At 35.6% G+C, this 26,928-nt stretch overlaps 3 protein-coding genes across 3 annotated transcripts; all 3 read right to left on the bottom strand.

Moving 5' to 3' along the window:
- Positions 1-3,957: 3,957 nt before the first annotated feature.
- LOC128120052 (olfactory receptor 6C68-like) lies at positions 3,958-4,896 on the bottom strand. The gene has a single exon (XM_052753805.1). The coding sequence runs from the start codon at positions 4,894-4,896 to the stop codon at positions 3,958-3,960; it is 939 nt and encodes a 312-aa protein (XP_052609765.1).
- Positions 4,897-13,071: 8,175 nt separating this feature from the next.
- LOC128120053 (olfactory receptor 6C2-like) lies at positions 13,072-14,007 on the bottom strand. The gene has a single exon (XM_052753806.1). It carries the CDS (start codon positions 14,005-14,007, stop codon positions 13,072-13,074), a length of 936 nt encoding a protein of 311 aa, XP_052609766.1.
- A 7,608-nt stretch (positions 14,008-21,615) lies between these two features.
- LOC128120054 (olfactory receptor 6C2-like) lies at positions 21,616-22,551 on the bottom strand. The gene has a single exon (XM_052753807.1). It carries the CDS (start codon positions 22,549-22,551, stop codon positions 21,616-21,618), a length of 936 nt encoding a protein of 311 aa, XP_052609767.1.
- Between the last annotated feature and the right edge of the window lie 4,377 nt (positions 22,552-26,928).

Below are 26,928 nucleotides of genomic sequence, written 5' to 3' on the forward strand. Positions count from 1 at the left end.
TGGGACTCAGCAATGTAGAGAAATCTCAAATTAAACAGCTATTTTTTTTCTATTAGGGAGGTCATCATTTTTATAGAGTTTTTAGAAATAAGTCATCACAAAAAATTTTAAAATAAAATAAAATACTGTGCCCTTCTTCATTCTAAATGACATAAAAATACGGCTTCATCCTTCAAAAACTTAATTCTATTCATTCTTATTTTTAATTTTTGCAATTATATTTTAAATACATTTCTCCTTTCCCTTTCCTTCCTTCACACCCTCCCATATACCATTCTCCACCGTCTTTCAAATTCTTTTTCATCAATTGTTAATGAATATATATGTATTTAATATATAAATATATATGTAAACATATATATCCCCACACATAACCTGTTGAGTCCGTATAATGTTACTTGTATGTGTGTATTGAGGGCTGACGTTTTGGCAACCAATGATGTGTTCCTTCCTGGGGAGGGCCACCTCTCCCAGCTTTGCTGAGCTGTCTGTAGTTCTATGTGTAGGATTGAGACCTTGTGGACTCTTCCCTGTGCAGTGTGACATGTTCATTAGCATCATCCTTGTTCAGCTCATGTTTAGGCAGTGCTATTGTTGTGACTTCATGGGTATAGCTTCTGATGCTACTGTACACCATCTCACAGAAAACTCCCTGACCCTTTGGATTTTGCACTTTTTCCACCCCCTTTTCCACAATGTTTCCTGGTCCTTAGGTGTGGGAGTATTTTGTAGATGTATCCACTGGGACTGGGCTGATATAGTTATGATAGGATGAAAAGGTAGATTATTGAATCTACTTTTAAAGAGCAACTTGTTTAAAATGTTTTATATTGCTATGAATTTTAGTCTATTGATACAAGTTTAAACTTAATTTTGTTATACTGTATATATATTTGTAGTCTCATTTGAGGTGTTATGTTTATGTAACTCATTTAGATTGTAATGGATAATTAAGAAATACAGATTAATAATTTGTCTTTATGATAGTCAAACTTGTAGCTTGTTAGTTAAGTTTTCTAGATATACATAGATATATTTCAGATAGACAGGTAATCTTCAAACACTTCAAAGACCTACAGAATATAGCATTTAAAATATTTTTAAAAACTTAGTCTTTCTGGACAATGAGACATATCGGCTCCTGGCAGCACAGATATACTTCAGAGAGGAGGATGGGCACTGAAGACACTCCATATGGAGTTTATCTTCTTCTTGGCAAAAATAGCCATTTGGGCAAGAAAATGTTCTTGCCTGGATTACTTGATTGTCTGGACATGCAGGACACATAGGAAGGTGACCACTGAACTTTGCTTGGCAAAATGATCCTTCAGGTTCCTGCTTCACAGAGGAAACTGCCAGACATTCTACAGGACACAGAGAGAAGTGACTGAGAGACTCTAGGCCTGTGGACTAAAGACAGATGCCCCAACTTTACAGAGGAACATTGCTGTCCAGGCTGCCAGCTGTCTCTGTCTACCCTGCAAGACTCCCAAAAGTTGCTTTCATCCTTCTCCTGTTTCTCAGGTAATAGTATATCCTTCTGGGGTCTTTTATGTAGTTAAAGATTAGATAGTTATAATTTCCTTTGTTATGATAAAAGATAAGTTAGATATAAAACCTTAGACTCATGAATATAGGATAGATAGGATATCTTCTTTAATATTGTAACTGTAATTCTTGCTTGATAATTGTTTTGTTATATGTAATTTTACTATGTGAAAGTTAAAACCTTCCTTTTTGAAAAAAAGAAAAGGAGAAGTGCTGTGGGATATTCTGTATGTTAAATGTGTTGCTCTGATTGGTTAATAAATAAAACACTGATTGGCCATTAGCCAGGCAGGAAGTATAGGCAGGACAATGAAAAAGGAGAATTCTGGGAAGTGGAAGGCTGAGTCAGAGAGACCCTGCCAGCTGCCACCATGACAAACGAGATGAAAGGTACCGGTAAGCCATGAACCACGTGGCAACTTATAGACTAATAGATATGGGTTAATTTAAGACATAAGAACTAGATAACAAGAAGCCTGCCATGGCCATACAGTTTATAGGAAATATAAGTATCTGTATGTTTACTCGGTTGGGTCTAAGCAGCTGTGGGACTGGCAGGTGAGAGAGATTTGTCTTGACCATGGGCCAGGCAGGACCAGGAAAACTCCAGCTACACTGGGCTTTACAAATATTGCTCTAGCTAAGACTTCAAGTATTGGAAAGGAATGGCAAGAATGGACACAGTTTTCTTGTTACTGATGTTACTGTGTTTAGAGATTTTCTACATGTAGCATGTTAGTTAAAGGTTTATCATTTATAGCGTTTACCATGTTGAGATATGTTCCCTCTACCCCAGTCTCCAAAAGTTTTTGTCATGAATTTGTGCTGATTTTTGTCAATAGCCTTTTCTGAATATATTGAGATGATGATGTGATTTCTGACTTTAAATTCATTTATATGACTTAGTGCTAACAGAATGTGCATGAATGTAGGGGCATCAATTGGAACATGAGTAGCCTTTCAGGGATCACATCCCTGAAAAATCCTGACTCTTTCCTAATACCACCAGTTGCCAATAGCTTCCCAACTCAGGCAGAGGCTTCCTGACCTCCTCCCCTTTCCATGCTGTGATTTCTGTCTGGCTTGATCTTGTGCAGGTCTAGTGCATGCAGCCACAGACATTGTCAGTTAATCTGCACAACTGCCCTGATAAGTCAAGAAACACTGTTTTGTTATAACCATCCACTGACTCGAAATATTTCTATATGCTCTTCGATGATGATCCTTGAACTTTGGGATGAGGAAGCATGATATAGATGTTCCATTTAGGACTGAGTACTTTGTAGTCTGGCATGTTGGCCAATTGTGGGTGTCTGTTATTCATCATTTACCACAAAGGAAAATTCTCAGATGAGGACTGTGTGACAAACTTATCTATGGGTATAACTATAAATCTTTAGAAATCAGTTTAATACTATATCTTTAGTACTTGGTTTAATACTAGGTCTATTTAGCAGAATAGTAATTGGTTCTGTCTTGGGGCCTATGACCTACCCATAGTCATTAACAGTACTGGGCATAAGTTCCATTTTGTGGAATGGTCTTAAATCCAGCTAGAAAATGGTTGGTTATTCACATAACATTCATGCCACTACTATACTAGTGGTTATATCTTTTCAAGTTGCTGTAGTTTTCAAGGTTCACAGCAGGATAAGAAGGATGTTTACGTTGCTTATCAAATATCATACAAAGCACCTTCCAGAACTATGACAGCTAGCCAAAATGCATGAAGATTCCAGGTGAGCACCAGTTTGAGTTCTCCATGTTCTGTGACTCAGGTATGTGGTATGTTCAGCAATAGGATGTTACTTATAGAGGGCAGCCAAAAGAAGTGACAGTAGTTTGTAATGTTTAGAGGTCTATGAGATCTCAGCAACCAACAAAGACAAAAGAGGTATTCCATACCTGCCATTGGGCTGTTTATTTGTTAGCCTGTGTTGTATAGGAGGAGCATTGTTGCCCCATTATAGGGTGATTCCATTTAAGTTCTTTTTATATATGTGTACATACGTATTTTAAGAAGCTTCTAAATAATAGGTTGCCATTTTTTCTTTCCAGAAGACTTTTAGTGTTAATTATGGCTTCCCAATTTCCCTCTTCTGTCTTGTTGTTCCATCTCCCACCACACTTTATTTTTTTCCCTAATTTTCCCTTCATACCATGTGAATTGTATCTCTTCTTTCTTAAAAGCCCATGGCCCCCATGGCCCTTTATCAGTTTTATGATTTCTTTAGGTATTCTACCACCAACAGAAACACCACATCAAAAACAAACAAACAACCAACCAAACAAAAAACCAAAACCAGAATAGGTCATATGATTGCATGCAGTCTATGAAGCTACAAAGCTTGTTATTTATAATGAAAAATAATGAGAGAGGACACTTTGATTTGTCAGCTTGGGCATACTTCACTTCTTTAAAAGAAATGCAATTTTCTTGAGTAAGTCATGAGACGCTTGTTTGACTTGCTTATTTCTCAGAGTATATATGAAAGGATTCAGCATGGGCGATATGGAAGAAATGAGCACTGACACACCTTTATTGATGGTTACCTCATCTTTTGCAGATGGTTTGATATAGATGAAGATGCAGCTGCCATAGGTGATGGAAACCACAATCATGTGTGAAGAACAGGTTGAAAAGGCTTTTCTCTTTTGTTGAGCAGAAGGGAATTTTAGAATTGTCCTTATGATGTACACATAGGAAAAGACTACACATATAAGAGTAATGATGAAGGTCAATACTGTGGAGAATATTACCATCTGCTCAATTAGCCATGTGTCTGAGCATGATATTTTCAGAATAGGATTTGCATCACATCCAAAATGATCAATAATATTAGAGTCACAGAATTCCAGATGAAGACCTAAACTAAGTGGTGGGAGGATAATCAGGAATGCTGCCATCCAACAAGAAATAACCATTGTTCTGCACAACTTGTTGTTCATGATGGTCATATAATGCAAAGGTTTACAGATGGCCACATAGCGATCATATGACATGGTAGCCAGAAGAAAAAATTCAGCTACCCCAAAGAGATCTGTAAAAAATAATTGAGTTGCACATGCATTGTATGTAATTGTTCTATCTCCGGTTGAGATACTGTATAAGAATCTTGGAACAGAGGCACTTGTAAATGAGATTTCTAGGAAAGAGAAATTTTGGAGGAAGAAATACATGGGAGTTTTAAGGTGGGGATCCACTGTGGTGAGGGTAATGATGGTTAAGTTACCAGTTACACTCAGTAGGTAGGTGATAAATAGAAAAATAAAAAGCAAGACCTGCAACTGAGGGTCGTCTGTGAGTCCCAGGAGGATGAATGTTGTAATTGATGTGTGGTTTCTCATTATCCACACCAGGAATTTTTCAAACCTAAATGCTAATATCAGGGAGACTTGACCTGTAGAATTCAATGACAAAAAATCAACAATGATGAGCATTTTCATAAATATTCATTCAATTTACCTAATGTCTATGTGCTATTTTTATTTATGTGAAGAATTTTAAAGTGACAAGATATATACCTACATGTATGATTATTGTATTATTATAATAATACAATGCTACTATTATATATATTTGTGGTTTTAGTTAGGCATAGAAGCGAGTGTATATTTATAAAATATATTATGGAGAAAATTAAAACAAAGATGCAAAATATCCGTACCACAATACTGCATTCCTCCCTTCTCCTTTACTTCAGATCTACATTCTGTATCAGTCATTTAGTTCTCAAAATGTTACTATCCAGCTTCTAATCTTATTCACTTAAAATGTGCCCTTGCATGTCTTCCTGTGATTTAACTCATTCTAGTCAATTAAACAAATATAAATGTTTTGATATACACCAAGCTGTATTCTGTAATCTAGCTGTACTATATATATATATATATATATATATATATATATAAAATCTAGTTGTACCATATATATATATATAGCGCCTTGCAATAAACTGCAAACTATGGATGTCTATTATCTCCAGGTTATTTTTTATTTTTAAATTTATGTATGTATGCATTTATTTGTGTGTGTGTGTGTGTGTGTGTGTGTATGTGTGTGTGTGTGTGTGTGAGAGAGAGAGAGAGAGAGAGAGAGAGAGAGAGAGAGAGTGTGTGTGTGTGTGTGTGTGTGTGTGTGTGTGTGTGTGTGTGTGCATGCACATGCTATAATATATGTACATGGAGGTCAGAGGACAACTTGTGGTACTTGAGTCTCTACTTCTACCATGTGAGCCGAAAGTATTAAAGTCAGGATTTTAGGCTTGGAGACAAGAACCTTTAACCCACTGATTCTATTGTTTAGTTTTTTAATTGAGCATGGATTTTTTTTCATGCAGTATATTCTGATTACAGTTTCGCATTCCCAACTCCTCCCAGATCCTTCTAACTTCCTCACCCACTCAAATCCACACCCTTTCTTTCTCTCTCTCATTAGAATACAAACAAACATCTAAAACAATTAATAATGATTATAATAATAAAACCAGTAATAATAATAACAACACAATAAGATAAAATAAAAACAATCCAGAATGGGATAAAACAAACAAACAAGAAAAAAAGCAAACAAAAACAGAGACAAAGAAAAAGTAAAAGAAACATATACAGACATCTTATTGGCCCTATATTTGCTTGAAAATGGGAAATCTGAGGCACCAACAGGTAAAGTATGTGCCCACTCTTTCCTAGATCAGTGGCAAGCCAGTCTTCAGAGTCTTAGTATGTCTTAGTTACTGTCCTCTCATTATTGGAATATACTTGACTGAAGGCTTCATTTTCACAAACACAGAGTTTTGTACTGGTCATCAAGACAAAGGAAGAGTTAGTCTGATTTGTTGTCTAAACCAAAATGGTTGAGAAATAAAGGGAGGTACAGTTAGAAGTCATGTTGGTACAACTGGTGTAATAGAATGGTTATGGACAAAACCTACATGCCCACTTCTGTGCAATTATTTGTTTATTTCATGTTTAACAATAGGGCTGAGAGAGATTAAAATGCCAAATATAACTGATTTTCCTGTTTCAATCCTTAGACTGTTTAGTAATTTGATTCCTCTATGTTGTTTTCTTATGGTTTTGGAACATTTCCATCAGAGAGTTATTTTAAAAAATAGTAGCATATTCACCTGAATCATAGTAACTAACATATTTATGGGCTTTGATGGAACATTTTTTGCCCACATGTAATATGTGGCAAATCTATCATTTCAAGGACCATTTATTTCTCTTAGGAACCTTCCAAAGTTTGTATGAGTTTTCACAGAATATCAATGCATTGCAGTCTATAGAACATTAGAGATTATTCCCCCATCTAACTGCGTTGCTGAATCTATTAACTTCAGAAAGTCTTGATTCATGTACTTGTAGACCTATGAATGTCTTTCTACTTTCTTTTATTTTTTTTGTATGAGTGAGCACTGCCTTCAGCTACTACTGGCCTCACCAATACTGAGCAATCACCCCAGCAAAATAAATAAAACAATAAAAATATAAATATAAAAAATAAAATGGAAAATGAAATGTGATAGAGAGCTTATATCTACTTGATAAGTCCATTGTCATCAGAAGGTGACTGCAGCTCACATCGTGAGAACCTCAAACTGGGCTTCCTCCCATATATATATAAAATATTTATAAAATATATGTATATAATTCTTTCGTATGTTATATAGGCATTCACTGTCTAGCCTCAAGCTTGCTATCCTCTTGTCACTACATCCCAAGTGATGGGGATTACTGTCCCTACATCAGGCCACATCTTCCTCTTTCACAGTCTCAACTCACCACCCAGTCCCTTGGGTATTGAATTCAGCTTTGCTTAGGTCTCGAGACTACCTTTAAGTTTTAATCATAAATATATGACTTTTCCTGAATTCAGATCTGAACAAATATTTAAATTTAATGATCCCATAATATTCATCTTGATTAAATGATGTTTTGAATATATTTTGTAGACAACGAATGAATAATAAAATCTCAGTAAACTGTCATTTCACTGAGATTTTGGGTCAATTTTTTAATTTTAAAAATTAAAAAAATATGGATATATGTCTGTTTCTGAGGGATTTTATTTTTGCATCTTTCTAAATCAGGCATGGTCATAATTTCTAGGGTCATCATTCCAGCAAAAATTTCATAAATGATTGTATGTTGGTTCCATGAAATGCTAAGGCAAGTATTCAACACTGATTGTCTAAGTCTATAACTTTATTAAAGGGAAAAAATATATCACTATATTTCTCCACTCATCTTTTCCTGCAAGTGTGTATACAAAACGTACAAGAACAGATATAAACATGAGTAAAAACATAATCCTACTTACCCTTCAGCTGGAGTTCATTGCATGACATCTGTTGTCAGTTTATTTGTCTGTGCTGACAGCGAGGTCCAGGTTGAACAGTGACACTGTGTCAGAGATGTAAACGCTAAGTGTTCTCAGGGAAACACACTCATCCTGAAAAGGCCCTGAAGTACCTGAGCCCTGGCACAGACTTTTTCCATGACAGAGCATCTGACATTTAAGCTTGTTCTTGCTTCCTTGTTAGATACAATACACTAATGCACAGCATAAATTGCTGGTTTGGTGACAGGCAGTTGATTAATTAAGGATAGTTGAGTTTCTGGATATATTTAGCACTATAGACTGTTTCTATTATTTTATATATTCCACCCATAATAGAAGACAGTGGAATCCTTGGAGCATCATGTTTAAAAGTCACTTAGGAATCAAGATAATAATTTTTTGGCAATCAGCTCCTCACAGGCAACAACAGGGAAAAGCCCAGGGGATGAGAACATCTAACTACATTAGACACACTGTTGGTGCTGGATAGCAGGAGTCAAACAATACTACTTAAAGTTTTCCTGTATTGTCCATGATAATGAAACTGGCATAAGATCACTTTATCTTTACAAAGTGACTCATGGACATTATGGAAATTCTATAATCAAAGGAAAAAAATACAAAACAAAACAGAGATAAACTCAACAATCAAGTGAGGAAACCTGAAAAACCTGTTGGGTATCATTCTGTGTGACAGAATTTATATTTTATTATTACATTTGTAATGCCCATTGTCAGTTTAGACACTTGTGAGCATTGCTTCTTTGCACACTGTCTCAAGGTTTTAGGTGACCATTTTTGCATGTTGGTTACTAGTTACCATACCATTCATAAGTCGTTCTTAGTTTTAGGAGGAAACATTTCATGTTTGTGTGGTTGTTTTTTATCAGATATGTTAAAAAATCTGTGAGGCTTCAATGTGGAAAAAAAGGAATTAGAGTGGGTATGATGTACTTGGGGAGAATCTTAATATGTTGTCTTGATACAAGATAGGATTTTTCTTTGTACTGGAAAGACATTTGAAAATTCACAAGGATAGAAGATGGTAGAGTTAAGAACACACGGTTCTGCTTTCCTCATTCTAAATGACATCTCTGTTAGGTCTTGGAGGGACTGTTAATAACAAGTAGAGATCTCTGAAATTCATGAGTGAACAAACCTCATTCACAACCACCACCATTGAACGGTTGAGAGGGTGAAGATGGATGAAACAGGAACAAAGAACACTTAGATATCTGGCACAATTCCAGATAAAAATGTGTACACTATTTTATAATGGATGAAGTTCTGCCTTCTTTTGTATAACCCATCTACCATCACTTCTTTCCATTCTCTAAAACACAAGTCCTCATTTATTCAGCGAACATTTACTAAGAACTTAGTATGGACTTCAGGAACTATTCAGGGTAGTAGTCTTACAGCAGTCAATAAAGCAGACAAAAATAGTGGCTAGGCCTTATATCATAACTTTAGGAAGGTAGAAAATAAAGTAAATTTGTGAGTAATACCACTGTATTAATAGGTAATGGTTTCACCTGAAAACATCATAGTGTGAGAAAAATAATATTATTGCTAGGGACATTTTATATAGTACTCTAGAGGCAAGCTCTCACTGAGGAGATATCTAATGCTGGAAACAAACACCAACTATCCCCCAGCAAAAACAATTCTCAAATTTGGCTTAAAAGTAAGGGGCTGCAGTATATTAAGAATATAATGGGGATGGGTAAGCTAGAGAGATGGCTGAGTGGTTAGGAGCACTGGCTGTTCTTTCAGAGGACCTGTAATTGATTCTTAGTACCTACATTATAGCTCACAACTGTCTGAAACTCCACTGAAACACACAAAGGATCTTATATCTCTTTCTGGCCCCTGTGGGCACTGCATGTACATGGTGCACAGACATATGTGCAAGTAGAACACTCACACACATTAAAAAAGAATATGGTATGGATCAGGCATAGTGGTGCATGGCTATAATCACAGCACTCAGGAATGATAAAGGATAAGACCAGCTTGGACTACATATCAAGATTTGGTCTCAAAAATAACTTTTAAATATGTAATTAATAATATTTAAAAAGAAACAAACCATGAAAAACAGTTTTTTTCCATAGAAAACTACAAACTAACAACCTTTTATGTAAAATAACCCCAATTCCCAATGTTTTTCTAAGTTGAGTAAGAAGGAATTTTTACTTAATGTTTAGGGAATAATAAATTTGTAACACTGGAGAAAGATTATAAAAGTATCAAAATTTTACCTTGGAATAGTGGTGAATGCTTAGTGTTTGGGACGCTGCGGCAGGAGGATCACAATTTTGAGGCTAGCTTAAACTATATACTGAGACCTATTGCCCCTGTTGTACCAATAGACGATTCTTGTCTAGCAGGACAGTGTCACAGCACCCAGAGCATGTGTTGGGTTTGATTGTTGATGTCTTTGCTCCCCAGCAGCCTATCTGGGACTTTTCAGCAGTATGAAAGCTCGTAGCAGGGAGAAAGTTCCCTGAGTGATTTGAGACTGATTTCTCTTTTTCTTGCGGTCAAGATGTGTGGTGTCTTCAGGACTGGTGTTCTTACTATGTGTTATGTTGGGTAACCACAGGCAATGGTAGTATACCGTTGTCCCACTGCAGCCCAGACTCAGGTCCTGAGATGGGGAAGGGGTGTTGGTGGAAGAAGAATTGTCTGACCATCAGATGAGTTTCATGCAAGTGACCATCCCCTAATAGTTCAAGGCATCTTTATTTATACTTCTAAAACAACAACAACAACAACAACAACAACAACAACAAAACCCATGTTTTTCCCGTCCTCTAGTGTTGACCTCTGGCAAAAAGAAATATTTGAAATATGTTTTTTGAATGATCAATAAATTTATCAGCACTGAATAGTCCTCCATAGATGTAACACCTAGAAACCATAACAATGACCAGCGTGGCAAGATATTCCTAAAGGAGCAAGCAGTAGTAGAACTTATGCCTTGGCTGTAACCAAGAACTCTCTAATTGGACTTAGGGCCTGCTCAGCTTGAGTGAAATCATGACTGTTGCTGGAAACCTAGCCAACTAGCTAGGGTTAGTAAGGTTATGGGTATTAGAGGAGAACCTACTGTCACCAGTTTACTAGACCAGTGTAATTCCTAACTTCCTTTTCATACTTTCCCTATACTCACAGGTTAAGTCTAGCTTTTACCACTTATCAAGGAAACTTCTCTTTGCAACATATGGAGACCATTACAGAAAACCACAACTGGTCAAAGTGTAAAGATCAATGTATTGTAGGTACCCAGCTTCAGTGGATACATTTATAATACAACTCCTGCACCCAAGGCTCAGGAAACACTGAGAAAGAGAGGACAGAAAGATTGTAAGAGAAGTCTGCTATGAGACTGTCTCAGAAATGACAGAAAATCTGCAGCCATGATACCTCAACAATTTGGTTGCGTGAACAAGACATGAGCATGGAAGAATTGGAGGAAGGGATCATGGGTTGGATTACAGGGAGGAAAGGAGAAGAGGGGAAATAATGCAATTGTATTATAATTAAAAATGAATATTTTTAAAATTATTTTATGGGTATTTTGCCTAAGTGTATGTCTGTGCATCATGTTTGTGCTGAGAATCAAACCTGGGTCTTCTGGAAGTGCAGCTGGTGCTCTTAACTGCTGAGCCATCTCTCTATCCCCCAAATTTTTCTTTTAAACTCATTTTCTTTTGTTTTCATTGATGGATCAAAATTCCTATTAGGCATCTACAGTTTTCTTAAGCTATACTTTAGGATATCTTTATGCTAGATATATTTTAGTAGGGTATCAAATACTGTATTAAACAAAAGATAACACATCATTTGTATATATTATTGCAAATCATAAAAGTAATAGGATTATATAATAACCACCATCACCATAGTGTAAAGATGAAACCATTAACACTATTATTTAATCAAGATTTAAATATTATCTGTAATATTAAATATAAGTTGTTCTAAACCCATTCTTTTTTTTTAGTTTACTGTTTAGAGCAAACAATAAAGTACCAGGAGTCCCTCCATACTCACAGGTTATGCAGGAGTCAACTAAATGGTGGGAAACATTCGAACAAAAAATTGCATAGAAAGTCAACATGCTCAACTTGTAGTCAGAATTTCCTAAACATTGTAGCTATTTACATAGAATTTACTCTGTGTTCAACACTTTCAGTAATTGAGATGATTTAAAATATACAAGAGGATGTACATAGGAATATGGAAATACTGAGCCATTTAATGTAAGGCATTTGTGTATACATTTTAGCACCCTCGTGGGGGTTCCTGAACCAATTCCCTGAGGATACTGAGGAATAGATAGAACTTAACATGGTGCCTGGGGCCAAGATCCTCTTGAAAGCTGGACTTAGAATAGACAATAAACACAATTATTCATTGAGATTGCCTCATTATTGTTTTCTTATTCTTTTTGTTTTGTGTGAAGGCATATTTTTATTTCCTGGAAGTGTTTCATACATAATTATTAAGAAATTTAAATTTAAATTTAAAGTTTCTCAGTGAAAAAGCTAAAGATAAAAATTTTAAAGTTATAGTTTAAGGATGGCGCATATATATATATAATATATATATATTATATATATAATTTTTTTTCGAGTTCAAAGCCCAAGAGATCAGAGCGAATAGCTTACCAGTCGCTGCCGTCCTTCCCCTTAGATAGAAAGATCTTCCTCCTGTGTCCTGTCTTTTTCTTGCCTTTCTGTTCTGCCTTCTCATTGGCTCTAAACCCAACCACATGACTTCCGTGTCACTGCCTGTCTATGCAGACCTCCAGGTCTCTATGGTTGGTACTGAGATTAAAGGTGTGTGTCACCATGCTTGGCTGTGTCCTTGAACACACAAGAGATTCTGCCTGCCATGTGATTGAATTAAGGGCATGTGCTACCACTGCCAGACTTCTGCTTAATGGCTATGACCTCTGATCTCCAGGCAACTTTATTTATTAACATACAAATAAATTCACATTTCAGCACAAATAAAATATCACATTTCCCCCTTCTATTCTAATAAAAAGAAAAAAGGAAAAAGTTATAACTAATATGAGAAATAACTATATACAATAAGTACAATAACTATATACAATATATATTTTTTAATGAAAAGTTGACTCTCTACAGTAGTAAATGTTTCTACTTCTTGAAGAACAGTGCAATTCTTTTAACTGAGTCATTGAAGGCCTGTTTGACTTGTTTGTTTCTCAAGGTGTATATGAAGGGGTTCAGCATGGGAGCAATGGAAGTGGTGAGAACTGCCACAACCTTGTTGATAGCCACTGAATCCTTTGCTGATGGTTTGACATAGATGAAGATGCAGCTGCCATAAGTGATGGAAACCACAATCATGTGGGAAGAACAGGTAGAGAAGGCCTTTTTCCTTTGCTGTGCAGAAGGGAATCTGATAATGGTCCTGATTATATATACATAGGAAAGAACTACACACACAAGGGTCATGATAAATGTCAGCACCACACAAACTATCACCATCTGCTCTATGAGCCATGTATCTGTGCATGAGATCTTCAGGAGGGGGGATGCATCACAGACAAAGTGGTCAATAACATTAGAGTCACAGAATTCCAGATTGAGGCCCAGGGTAAGTGGTGGCAGAACCACCAACAAGCCAGTTGCCCAGCAACAGAAGATAAGCCTTTGACAGATCTTGCTGTTCATGATGGTGACATAATGCAAGGGTTTGCAGATGGCTACATATCTGTCATAGGACATGATGGCCAGGAGAAAAAACTCTGTCACACCAAAAAGATCAGTAAAAAATATTTGAGTGGCACAGTTGTTATATGTGATTGTCTTGTCACCTGTTGAGATGTTGTATAAGTATCTGGGGATGCAAGCGGTTGTAAATGAGATTTCTAAGAAGGAGAAATTTTGTAGGAAAAAGTACATGGCAGTTTTTAGGTGTGAATCCATAAAGATGAGAGAGATGATTGTGAGGTTCCCAGTTATACTCAGCACGTAGGTGAGAAACAGAAAGATGAAGATCAGAGTTTTCAGTTGTGGGTCGTCAGTTAGTCCCAGGAGGATGAATGTTGTGAAAGTGTGGTTTCTCATAATTGAAATGTTACCTCTAGTCTGCATTTAAAATTCAGAGAGTAGCAAAAACAGGAGAAATATTATGGAACCCAACTCACATGCACTCACACATTCTGTTTACAATCACAAACACACTGGTTGCTTAGGTCCTACAAGTAGGTAGTTTGATCTTTTCAGGGTAGAGTTAGAAAATCAAATTGCCTTATCTACACCACATTTCAAAATGTTATGTGTGCTTCCTTCTCTTTGCATTTGATACTTAATTTGTTATATTTTTTTTATTTAATTGCTCTTTGGATTCATGTTTTTCCAAGTAGTTTGAGTTGGCTGCTAATACTCCATGAGACTGAGTTCCTCTCCAGAGGAAGAATTCTGAAGTCAAATCTTATGCTCTCTTTGGCCTGTTCATGTGTTTCTTGAGGTTTTGTTATTTATAAAAATCATACATAGTTTCAAGTTCATTGTTATAGGATTTTTATTTGCTGTCTAATATACTGGAGTCTAGTATTATAGCTATGAACATTAGTATTTTCTTTGAACAACCCCCTCCTTAGTTATTACCCCATCTCTTCGTCTTAATTTCAGTTCAAAATTACATCATTACCCTCTCACAGGATAAAAGAAAGGAAAGGTCTTGAGGGCAGGTTTATTGTACAGTATGAGAAGTTATATATAAAATATACTTGACAAGATCAACACAATTGATATTACTGTTTAATTTTGGAATGCACTGATAGTATCACTATCAATATATTAAGTAAATATAAACTGTTACATGCCATATTAAACTGTTAAGCCTGTCTCCAAAGATATCTTAGCTTCACTGTCACTTAGCCTTGTCTTAATATGGAAATAATGTTATTTTTTACACACATTCCATGCTGAAACACTAAAAATGAAGTGTTTGTGAGTTGCAGACACACTTGAACTATTTCACATCCTGATCCATGATGCTTTTTATTCTGTGAACATGTTCAGTTGTCAATATACCAAAGTCACATTTTGTCCATTATTTATATTGAACAATTCATAGCAAAATTAATCAAACACTATGAAATTTGTTTCAATTGAGGGACTTTGTGAGTAGAATGTGTATTTTTAACCACACAATACTCATAGCATTCTTTCATAGCTTACCTTTGTGGCCTCATATGTGTTTATCTGTCACCTTTCTTCTTTGTAATTTTGAGACATTTGTTTTTCTTACTGATGTCTTATGTAGCTGGCTGTGTTTTATTATTTGTTAACATAACTCTTTTTATTTACTTCAACTTTTAATCTCTAAAAATGATTACTCCTCATATCAGTCATGTAACTGAGTTTACCTGGAACACAAGTCCAAAATGAAATACTTAATATCTATACCTATATTCTATTTCATTTTGTATCTTTAAATCAAACCAGTATGTTATGGTTACTAAACCTTTACAATAGGCTGCACACTGAAGTAGGCACTTGGCTTACTTTCATTGCCTGGGGGGGGGACCAGCCTGCAGCAGCACAGGGCTCAAAGGGAATCCATCCTATGTGGCATACTATGACTTTTTTATCTGAGGGGTAAGGGGAAAGATACACACTCTCTCGATGGTTTCCTTCTTTATTCTTCTTCTGTATTCTCTATTCTTTGTTTTCCTGGTGATTTCCTTCTCTCATTCTTGATGTTTTCCTTCTAACTCTATCTTTATTCTTGATGTTTTTCTTCTAATTCTATCTTTATCCTTTCTTATTCTCCCATTCCTGATGTTTTCCGTTTAACTCTTTGTTTTTTTTTTTCTTTACAGGTTATATACCCTAGCAAAATCTTTTAAGAAATTTAAAAAGTACAGTATGGTTACATTCTGTTTTTCAAGTGAATGATTACAATGAATACAAGTAAAAAACAGCATGTGATCCATATCACTTACATTAGTAAACATTTTCTGTATTACAGGTGAAAAATAAAACTACCCCCAAGAACCCATGTTCATTCATACTCAAACAACTTGTTATAGTTTAGCAGAGAGTAAGCAAGCAAATTATTTTTCTCAGCCAGGTCATTTACTGGAAGGCTGCATTTTGCAGTTACAAAAAAAGGACCAATCACTTTATTTTTTAACCTTGAAAGGTAATCTTATAAGGACTCTTAAAGGAATCACAAACCTTAATTTTTATACATGAAAAGCAACAAGTCAGGTCTACTTTAAATCTTTAGGATGTATACTCACTCATCAATAGTTTTTTATATCAGAAGATTGAGGGCAGAAATGGGTATCATCACCTTTGGTCATCAACCAATCCTAGCAAGAAAGGCTAATGATAATTGGGCTGCTTTGTTCGTCTTCCCTGACCTTAAAGAGTTTTTCACTCAACTATGTGCCTTTCTTTCTTTTTTTTTGACTGCTTAAGTCTTTTATGTTATTTTGTTTTTTTTTTTATAATTTAATTTAATTTTACATATCAGCCATGGATTCCCTTGTCCTCCCCCCTCCTACACCCCCCCTTGTCTTCTCTCCAGCCCACTCCCCATTCCCATCTCCTCCAGGGCAAAGACTCCCCTGGGGATTGAGTTCAACCTGGTAGATTCAGTCCAGGCAGGTCCAGTCCCCTCCTCTCAGGCTGAGCAAAGTGTCCCTGCATAAGCCCCAGGTTCCAAACAGCCAGCTCATGCACTGAGGACGGGTCCCGGTCCCACTGCCTGGATGCCTCCCAAACAGTTCAAGCTAATCAACTGTCTCACTTATCCAGAGGGCCTGATTCTGACCCAAAACTAATGGAAACACATGAACTATGAACCAAAAGCTGAAGAGCCCCCAACTATGTGCCTTTCTAAAACTTTAGATTGTCTTCTTGGGCTTTTCACCTCAAAGCTATTTAACAAAAACATCTTAGTCTAACTTTAAGATATTTTCAAAGCTTTGTTTCAGCTGTAAGGCACCCAGAAACCTGTGAACACATCTTCCCAACATTAAGATTAAAAGAATTTGAGCCAGCCTGGCTCCTGGAACTCAATTGTTTTCCTTAATCATTAACCTGAACTGTGATCTATGTGGCTCCTTAGGTGAAACTCATAGGCCCTAGCTGTGTGACATTTCCTTGTATATATTTTTAATCTTAAAAAGTCTACTTAAACTAATGTTATTATTATCAGTTAGACAGTACAGCTGAAGAAGAAATCATCTTCATAATAATGCACAAGTAAAAATACCCAGTAGAGCAGGATGTTTCCATGAGATAAACATACTACATTACAGGCAGTGGTGATCTCCCCACACACATTCACACCATGTCAGATACCAGAGAGAGATGGCAGTGACAAACATGTAAAGTTACAGAGAAGCAAAAGACCTTTCTGAATCTGTGGTCTTGGGGCCTATCCTATCTGAGATTCACCCATCAAGGTTTTGTTTCCTGGTGGGCTGATCCCCTGAAGTTAATTGCTATCTGCTGCTCCTCTGACATGGCCACCATCAGCTTACTTACCAGGAATAATTTTCCATCAGTGCTCTTTGTTTCCAGTTCCATCCTTGTCCCCGAGTCTCCAGTTCACAAATTTCTAGAGAACTGCATGTAGATATTTTTCCACAGCTATCAAATTACCCCATCTTTAGATGATTTCCTATTCCTTGTTGCTTTTTTTTTTTTTTTTTTTTGTTAATCCAGGGCCTTGCACAAGATAGGCAAGCACTTAGCATGGAGATACAGGCTGTTTTCATTGTTGTATAATATAACTTTATTAATGGCTATACCCTATCCAACATCAAACACTTTGAAATGGCATTTAAATTAGTACTATATTAGAGTTCCCATTCCTAATTTTAATACAGCCATGAAGACCTTACACTAAAGGAACATGGGATCTGAGTCTAAAAAAGAACCAGTAGTTGAAAGAATGGAATTCATCATATTCACACTTGTTCACAGCCTCTCTCTTAGTTACTTAACCACAATGATTTTTGTAAATATGATTTGAAAATGATTATTTCTGGCAATCACTGATTAAATCTATTCATGTCTACAAAAATAGTAGTCTGGGAATGCATAAGAGTTTAAATTTTCTGTTTTTAGTCAATTGCATTAACTTTCTCATTGATGATGTAATATTATAAGAAAATAACTTTCTTACTTTTTCTATCTCTGAAAAATAGTTTCAAAGGTATACCTGGTAGTTTGTGAAGAGATGATGTTCTGCAGTCTTTTCTCAGAGAGAAATATCTAATATCAAGCTTGATACTTATTATTAATTTGCCATATCTACAGCAAATAAACACGAGTCCTCAGTGACCCAGGCTCAGAAATAACTAATGAATCATTTGTGGGAACAGGGCCTTTGGAGACTCAATGAAGCATCAAAGTCACTTAAAAGGAACTGCAAGTAAAACGTAGAATTTAATTAAAAGAAAACCTAGTCCATTTTCTTATAATTTATTCTCATTATGCCAGTTGTAAAATATTTGTGTTTCACTTTCTGTATTATCAGTTTGCTTTACAGTGGATAAATTACATAGGTTTGAAATATCACTCAGTTTTATTCTATAAAAATAATGTTTAAATTTCATTTTTAAAAGTTATTAATTAATTAATTAAATATCAATCTTTTTATGTGTACATGATTTGTGTGTTTATATATGGGTGTGTATGCCACAACAGTGTGTGAATGTCAGAGGACAAGTTTGTGGAGCTGTTTCACTCTTTACATGGATTCAGGGGATCAAATTCAGGTTTCCAGGCCTATACAAGTGTCTCTACTCAATGAAGCATCTCGTTGGCTCCAGAGTATTATTTTTGCAAGTCAAATTATGGGGCTGAGGAGATGGCTCAGTGCCAAGAGTAAAGTGCTTGATGTGAAAATATGAAGACCTGAATTCTAATCCCCAAAACCCATGTGAAGCTGGTTATGGTAGCGTGAGTCTCTAATCACAGGGCTCCTGTAGAAGGTGAGAAGTGGAGAGAGGAGAATCCACAGAAGTGTATGGGCTTGACATCCTGGCAGACAACAAAACGGGTGACATTGTTACAAATAATGTAGAATGCTAAGAACAACACTGGAAGTTGTTGTCTGAACTCCACAAGGTTGTCTTGGCATGTGATATATGTGCTGTCCCCAATACAAATTGTAAAACTTCTTCAGTCAAAATAAATATTAAACATTTGTAGATTTAACAACTGTAAGTATTCTCAAAGAAAGCAGAAATATAAATTTCTTTTTATGGAGTAACATATCTAATATTTGAGGTCATGCAATATTTTACTGTCTAAGAGTCTCTATGGCTCCGAATCCATTGAGTGTTCACACAATTTGAAACTTGTTCTTTGCCACTATAAGCATTGATGTACCAAGTTGTCTTTGTGGTTTGCTTAGATCCTTTGGGGTTTGCTGGTAGAATCCTATAGTCCACAGATTGTATGGTAGTTCAAAAATTGTTGTTTCAGGAACCTTCATGTTTACTTCCATTTCCAGTAGTAGTGAATAAGAGTTTTTTGTCCTCCTCCCCTGTATCTATGCCTGGATTAGCTGTGTTTTGGATTAAAAATTGTGACTAGGATGAGGTGGGATCTCAGTGTAGTTCAGATTTGTTTTTCACAGATACTCTTCATGGTCTCATGGCTCAAATTTGCTTTCCCCCAATTATTGATGATGATATTGAACATTTAAAACATATGCTTATTGATCATTTGTATTTCTTCTGTTGAGAATGTACAGTGTAATTAGTTTGTCTTTTTATTGATTGTTTGCTATTTCTGATGCTTAAGTTTAGAGTTCTTTATATATTCAAGACATTAGTCAGATCTATAGCTGTCAAAGATGTTCTCACATTCTGAGGGCCATATCTTCACTTTCATAGTTGTTTCCTTTCTATGATGGAGCTTTGAAATTTCATGTAATCTCATTCTCCACTCTTAGAATTTTTTCCAGAAGTATTAGAATTATTTTCAGAACTCTTTATCTGTGTTTTCAATAAGATTTCCTGTAGTTATTTCAAACTTTCATGTCTTACATTACAGTCTTGACATATTTGAATTAATTTCTGTAGAGGCTGGTCTTTTCAGAGAGTCCCAAATGTCCTGAATGTTTTGTGCCTTGATATTTTTTCTTTGCAGGTTTAACTTAATTTTGGACCAAGGCATTCAATTTTTCTATCTTGTCTTCATGTCTGAGAGTCTCTCTTCCATCTTTTGTATTCTGTCGTGAGGCTTGCTTCTGAGTTTCTTCTTGAGTTTCTAATTTTTCACTTCCAGCTTTTCCTCAGTTTGAGTTTTCTGTGTTGGTTCTTTTCCCACTTTCATGTCTTGATTTTTTTCTTTGTTTTATTCTACTGTTTGTGTTTTCATAGATTTCATCAATGGATTTATTCATATACTCTTTAATGACCTCTACCTTTTTTTAGAGCCTATTTTGAAGTCCTTGCCTGTTCCTCAGCCATATTGCTTTTCTCAGGGTCTACTGTAGTGAAGTTGCCTAGTTTTATTTGAGCCATGTTATCCTAACTGTTATTGATTGTGTTTTTATGTTCTCATTTAGGTATCTGGGTTAGGCTGATTGTCATTCTAGGTTTTGATATCTGGTTGTGTTTGTTGGATAGGTTTCTGTTGCCTTCACTGGTTCTTAAGAGAATGTGGTGGCTGTGGGTTGTGTGGTAAGGAATGCTTTTGTGATTCTACCAGGTGTGACCCCTGAAGGTCCTTGGCAGAATGTGTTCCTAGGTATTTGGAGCTGACACTTAGGAAGGAGAATGAGCAAAAGGGGGATTTTGAGAGTGTTCACAGGAGGGAGTAAAGCAGTATGTAACACCAGGATCTGCATAGACCTCTGGGAATTGGGGCAGAGAAGGAGGAGTGGCCACAGCAAATGGTCTGCTACAGAGCTGGGGATGACTATGGGGGATTGGATTTAGAGGACAGGAGGGAGAGTGAAGATTGCCTACCTGATTCCTTGGCTATCATGGCTCCCTGAAGTGGGAGTCAAGTAACTACCTTATCATTTTTTTCCTATTGCTTTGCATAAATTTTCATGTTTTCAATCTTCCATTCATTTTCTCAATATATACGAATGCCAGATGTCTTGGGCTTTTGCTATAACAGCTAACAACCCCCAGAGAAATCCCAGGAAATGTTGGTTAACAAGAACTTAAATCAGTTTCTGGTTCACCTAAATGGTTTATGTAGGTTTCAAACTGATGGTGACTGGGGAGGTCTTCCTAGAGAGTTTTTGAGAGGAATTATTAATAAGATTATTCCTAACCAGAAGGAATCATAGAAAGTCATTTAAGAAGTGCCATCCTTTTTTCTAAGTGCAAAATGGATAATGAATTCTAAAGGCCACATCTGTCAACGGTACATATTACTTCCACACTCATTTGATTAGCTTCAATGTAAAATAAAAAGGAGCACCTAAAAGTGTGGGAAAATGATAGAAAATCACAAACTATTGTGTTTCCAGGGATAACAGACAACAATTTCAGGTTCACTGCAATACTAAACATATTCAAAAAGTTGAGTTTATAGGAGATAAAGAATGTTGGGTTCATAATATTCAAGTTTAAAGAGAAAGTGTGAGTACAAACAGATCAAGCATATAGAAAAATATAGTAAAACTTCAGATGCTCTGTTCATTCACTCATCTTTTAGTTTAGTCCTCTCCAATTTATATTACATCTTTGAGAGGAATGCAATTTTTTTAATTGAGTAATTGAAAGCTTGCTTCACTTGCTTGTTTCTCAGTGCATAAATAAAGGGATTTAACATTGGTGAAATTGATATGATAAGAAGTGAAATCCCTTTATTGATAGCTACATCACTCTTGGATGAAGGTTTGACATAAATGAAGATGCAGCTGCCGTAAGTAATGGAAACAACAATCATGTGGGAAGAACAGGTGGAAAAGGCCTTTTTCCTTTGCTTGGCAGAGGGAAATCTCAGAATGGTCTTGATGATATAAACATAGGAAAAGATAACACACACAAAGGTGATGATGAATGTCAACACCGCACCAACTACTACCATCTGTTCTATCAACCATGTATCTGAGCAGGAGATTTTCAGGAGAGGAGCTGCATCACAACAAAAATGGTCAATGATATTTGAGTCACAGAACTCCAGGCCCAAGCCTAGACTAATAGGTGGGAGAATGATGATCAGTGCTGCTACCCAACAGAAGAAGATGAAGTTCCTGCACACTCTGCTGTTCATGATGGTCATGTAATGCAGAGGTTTACAGATGGCCACATAGCGATCATAGGACATGATAGCCAGGAGGAAAAATTCTGTTACTGCAAAGAGATCTATAAACAGCAGTTGAGCGACACAAGCAATATAGGTGATGGACTTGTCCCCAGATGATATGCTATATAGAAATCTGGGGATACAAGCACTTGTGAGTGAAACTTCTAAGAAGGAGAAATTTTTGAGGAAAATATACATAGGCGTTTTAAGGTGAGGGTCGGTCAGAGTAAGGGTGATGATGGTTATGTTTCCAGATAAACTCAACATGTAAGAGAGGAGCAGGAAGATAAAAAGCAGAATCTTCAGCCTAATGTCATCTGTCAGACCCAGCAAGATGAAGGTTGTTATTGTTCGGTTTCTCATTCTTGATTGTTGTCTGTTGTCCAGCCTGGTTGAAAAATAAGAAAGACTTTACTGATAAAACTTCAGAGTTCAGTCAGGTGCTAACCTCAAGACAAGCTAGCTTGAGTGTCATTCTAACCATTGGCTAATGAAGAAGCAAGCACATAGTGCATGCTGATCTCTATATTCTCTTTGTGTCACATGACAGCTCATATTTGAATCATGTATTTCATACTGATATACTCAAGTGTCTACAGTCTAGCTGTAATCTATAACCAGTTTAGTACATAATCTTATCAGCATCATTCCACAAAAATTCCCTTTATATTAATTGCTTTGGGTCCAACACTTCTGCCTTCTTCTAACTGCTTTTCCTAGACAAGATTTTGGAGGAGAATCACTGAAATAAAGGAAGAGTGTTCTCTGTTAAGATAATCTTAACATTATGTTCATATTTAATATTATGTATTAAGCTGGCAGATACTTATCACACAGTTGCAATCTAGTTTCTATGTTTAAAATATTTTTTTACTGTGTATTTTTTTCTAAAATATTCATTTAGGCCACTGGGTGTATAGGCACACACCATCCTGGCACTTGGGAGGCAGATGCTGGTGGATCTCTGTGATTTAGAGGCTAGCCTAGTATACATAGTGAGTTCCAGGAGAGCTAGGGCTCTGTAGACAGATCCCTCACAAAAAATATTCATTTAGATGTGTTGCAGTTCAAATGTTTTTAGATTTTTGCCTGATATATTTGTATTTTCATACATACTAATATATATTTTCTATATGTGACAGTTAGTGTTGTATTTTCCTTTGAATGTCAACATAGGATGTCTACGTAGTACAATTTTGTGATTTATAAGACAGGTTCATACAAAGAATTGTTTTCTCAGCTGCAAGTGGAAGTGTGGAAACGAATCACTGGGTTATTTGACTTTCTTGATGAAAACTCTGGTGTCCTTGAACTAGCTGCAAGTTTCATATTCTCTAGATAATGAAGATTCTTTCCTTTGATTTCTGTCAGAAGGGGTTTCAATAAAGGTATATTTTTTATATAAAATTCTAAAATGAAGTTCCCTGTGTTTACTTTTAAATACATGGAATAGCAGCATATTTACTCTCTGTATGCATTCTTTTGTGATAATTTTGATTCAGTTCACTGTGTGAAGTCAGGGAATCACAATATGCTGACATGATCAAAGAGCCACATCCTTGTAATTCTGTTGTGGATTAATCTTGTTTTAGTTTGAGATGGCCTTAATCCTTTATTATAAATGACAGTGCCACCTAGTAATACCACATCAAGAGAGTAGAGCATAAGTTTATTTTTTCGTTCCCTTTCCTTTAGCATTCTATCTGTTCAAAATTGTCTCTGTTTTTCTACTTTCCACTTGAACTCATGTGATCTTAGTACATTTTAAACTATTTTGGCCAAAGTTATCACTGTTTGCTCATTAATTAAGCACAACTCAGTCTTTATTTAATTCACAATTCCTGCTGCATATAAGGCTGTGACCTGTTTGCCTCATGAAAGACTTTATAGCTTACTTAATTCCATTATCTCACATTTTTCCTGAATTTCTTACTACATTCCCATTTTTCCTCATGGCTCTTTTACCTTATCTAATCTTTATGATTGGGGTAGAGTAAATCACTTTTCAAGGAATTGCTTCTGATTCTTACTTAGTAGGGCTTTTTTTCTTTTCTTTTTTTATTATTAAGAAATTTTCTGTTCATTTTACATACAACCACAGATCCCCCTCTCCTTCCTCCTCCCATCCCCCAGTTTTCCCATGCCCCCATTCCCCCCTTCTCCAAAGTAAAGCCTCCCATGGGGAGTTAGCAGAGGAGGTTTTTTTTTTTTTTAAATGCAGTGACTTGAAGTAAGGAAATGATCCCCAGTTTCATATCTGTGGGGAAAATATATAGTACAGTTTTCCAACTTTACCATTGAACTTATTTAAGAACTTCTAAATCAACATAGAGGTTCTGAATTCACGATTTACTTTTTGTATCTGAATGCCCTTGAACAAATTGCTTAATTCATTTATTTTGCATTATGTACAAGCAAAAAATTCAAATAAAATTCTTTGTATACTCGTTATTCATCTTTTCATAAGAGTCTCTATGAAGGAAAATTGTATTTTTAAAATTTATTTTAAATATATTTTAAATTTTAAAATGATAATAATTCTGTTTCCATCTTTCTTTTCCTTCCTCCAACTGCTCTTATGAATTCTCTTGCTCTCTCCCAAATCATGGGTTCTTCTTCAATTGTTGCTACATATATGTGTATATATTTCTAAATACTAGGTACAACCTGTTCACTCTGTATAATGTTGCTTGTATGTATATGATTTGGGGGCTGATCACTTGGTATTTGATAATCAACTGGGGGGTTTGTTTCCTGGGGAAGACTATTTCGACATGATAAGTCTAAGGGTACAATAGTGGAATGTACACCTTAGTGTCAACCAACGACTTTCCAATTGCACTTACATTCTGCTCGGCAATCAAGGGAAATCACGCCTGATCCTGAAAACCGAACTAGTTGTCTAGAGCTAGAGAAGTCATGGATCTTAGAGAAGATTTAACTTTCAATTTACTAAACCAGCAAATCACTAACTACAATCTAAATATTTATCCTTATACCCACAGATGAGTGTAGTTCCTACTCCTCATCAAGGAAATTTCCCTTTGCAAAAATAAACAAAAACTGTTATAGGAAACCACAACCAATCAAAATGCAGAATTGTGAAACCTAGCCCTGTTGGATACATCTAAAACACAACTACTATACTTAAAGCTCAGACATTATTGTGGAAGAGGGAGGAGAAAGATTGTAAGAGCCAGAGGTACAGGCTGTTTGCTGTGAGATCATTTTGTCTAGAAATGTCAGAGAATCTACATCCATAAAATCTCATCAACCTGGGTGTATAAACAAGATGCAAACAATAACCACACCAATAAATATGCTAACATGAAAGGGGGAAAAGCTCATGAGGCCTTAACTCTAGATAATGTGGTTTTAATTTGTATTTTTTTTAATGATTAGAGATGTTGAACTGTAATATATGACTGCATTGGCCACCCCTATATCTTTTTACATGTGTATGTTCATATATTTTGCCCATTTTAAAATTGTATTTTTTGCTATTGAGTTCCTTAAATATTTTAAATATTAGCTCCATTGTGTGATGTTTAGTTGGCAAATATTTTCTCCCTATCTGTGGATTGTCTTCTCACTCTCTAAGTATTTTCCTTTGGTGTGCAGAAACTTTTTAGTTTGGTGACATCTCATGTGTCTGCTTTTGTTATGTTTTCTTCTAGTTATTTTGTTGTTTTAGGTCTTACATTTAAGCCTTTTATCAATATATCAAAAGTGAATGACAACACATGCTGCAAGTATGTGGAGAGAAGGCAACCCTCCATTTAGCTATCAGGAATGCAAAGTAGTACAGATATATTAGAAAATGATATAAAGGTTTAAAAAAAGTAAAAATAAAATTTCAATGTGGTCCCAAAGTCCCATATCTTGTTATGTATGATTTTCTCCATCATAATAAGATTGAAAATTAAATTACCATATTGTGGGCTTGGCTTATTCAGTTAGAATGTCATTTTGTTCCATATGTGTTATTACAAATGCCAGAATTTCCTTCTTATTTAAGTTGTATAGTACTTTATTTGGCATCTAGACCTCATTTTCTTTATTCATCTTTTGATGGGCACTTAGTTTTATATATTGGATCATCTTTGATGTCAATACAATCCTTTGAATATATGTTTCCATGGATCTAGCAAGTGTTATATAAAAGTTTGTGGAAGTAATGCTGAAATGAACATAATATTTGTTTGACCTACACAAATCAAATCATAGAATGACTTCTAAGAATTTTCTTTTTATATGAACCTTAGAGCAAAAATTCATTGATGTTTTGAGACTATTTTTAATATTGTAGTAATTGGTCTGACTCTCTATAATTCCTTCCTACCAACTGATGTCCAATGAGGGAGTATATTTCCTGTGCATTTATAATCTTTAGAAACTATCTATGAGCTTTCTATTCCTATTGATTTCTTGGCCTCAGTTCCCTCAACAGTATCTAGTCTATGGAGTTATTGTGATCATTGGTTGGATAATTTCCCAAGAATTCTTGGTAGATAGTAAGTTAGGGCCAGTGTCTCAGATTCTTTTGTTCCTTTATGTCTTCATTCTGCTTTTGTTCCTTTGCTCCTTAACTTCCTCTCACATTTTTGCTAATTTATTTTTTTTATTAATCAATGGCCATTGTGAATATTATATTTTTGTTCTTGTATTCTTTTTTTCAATTCTTTTTTTATTTTATAATTTAATTTAATTTTACATATCAGCCATGGATTCCCCTGTCCT

This window comes from Peromyscus californicus, unplaced genomic scaffold (genome assembly GCF_007827085.1).
Source record: "Peromyscus californicus insignis strain IS unplaced genomic scaffold, ASM782708v3 Scaffold_24__1_contigs__length_46423439, whole genome shotgun sequence".
In the NCBI taxonomy this organism is placed as follows: Eukaryota; Metazoa; Chordata; class Mammalia; order Rodentia; family Cricetidae; genus Peromyscus; species Peromyscus californicus.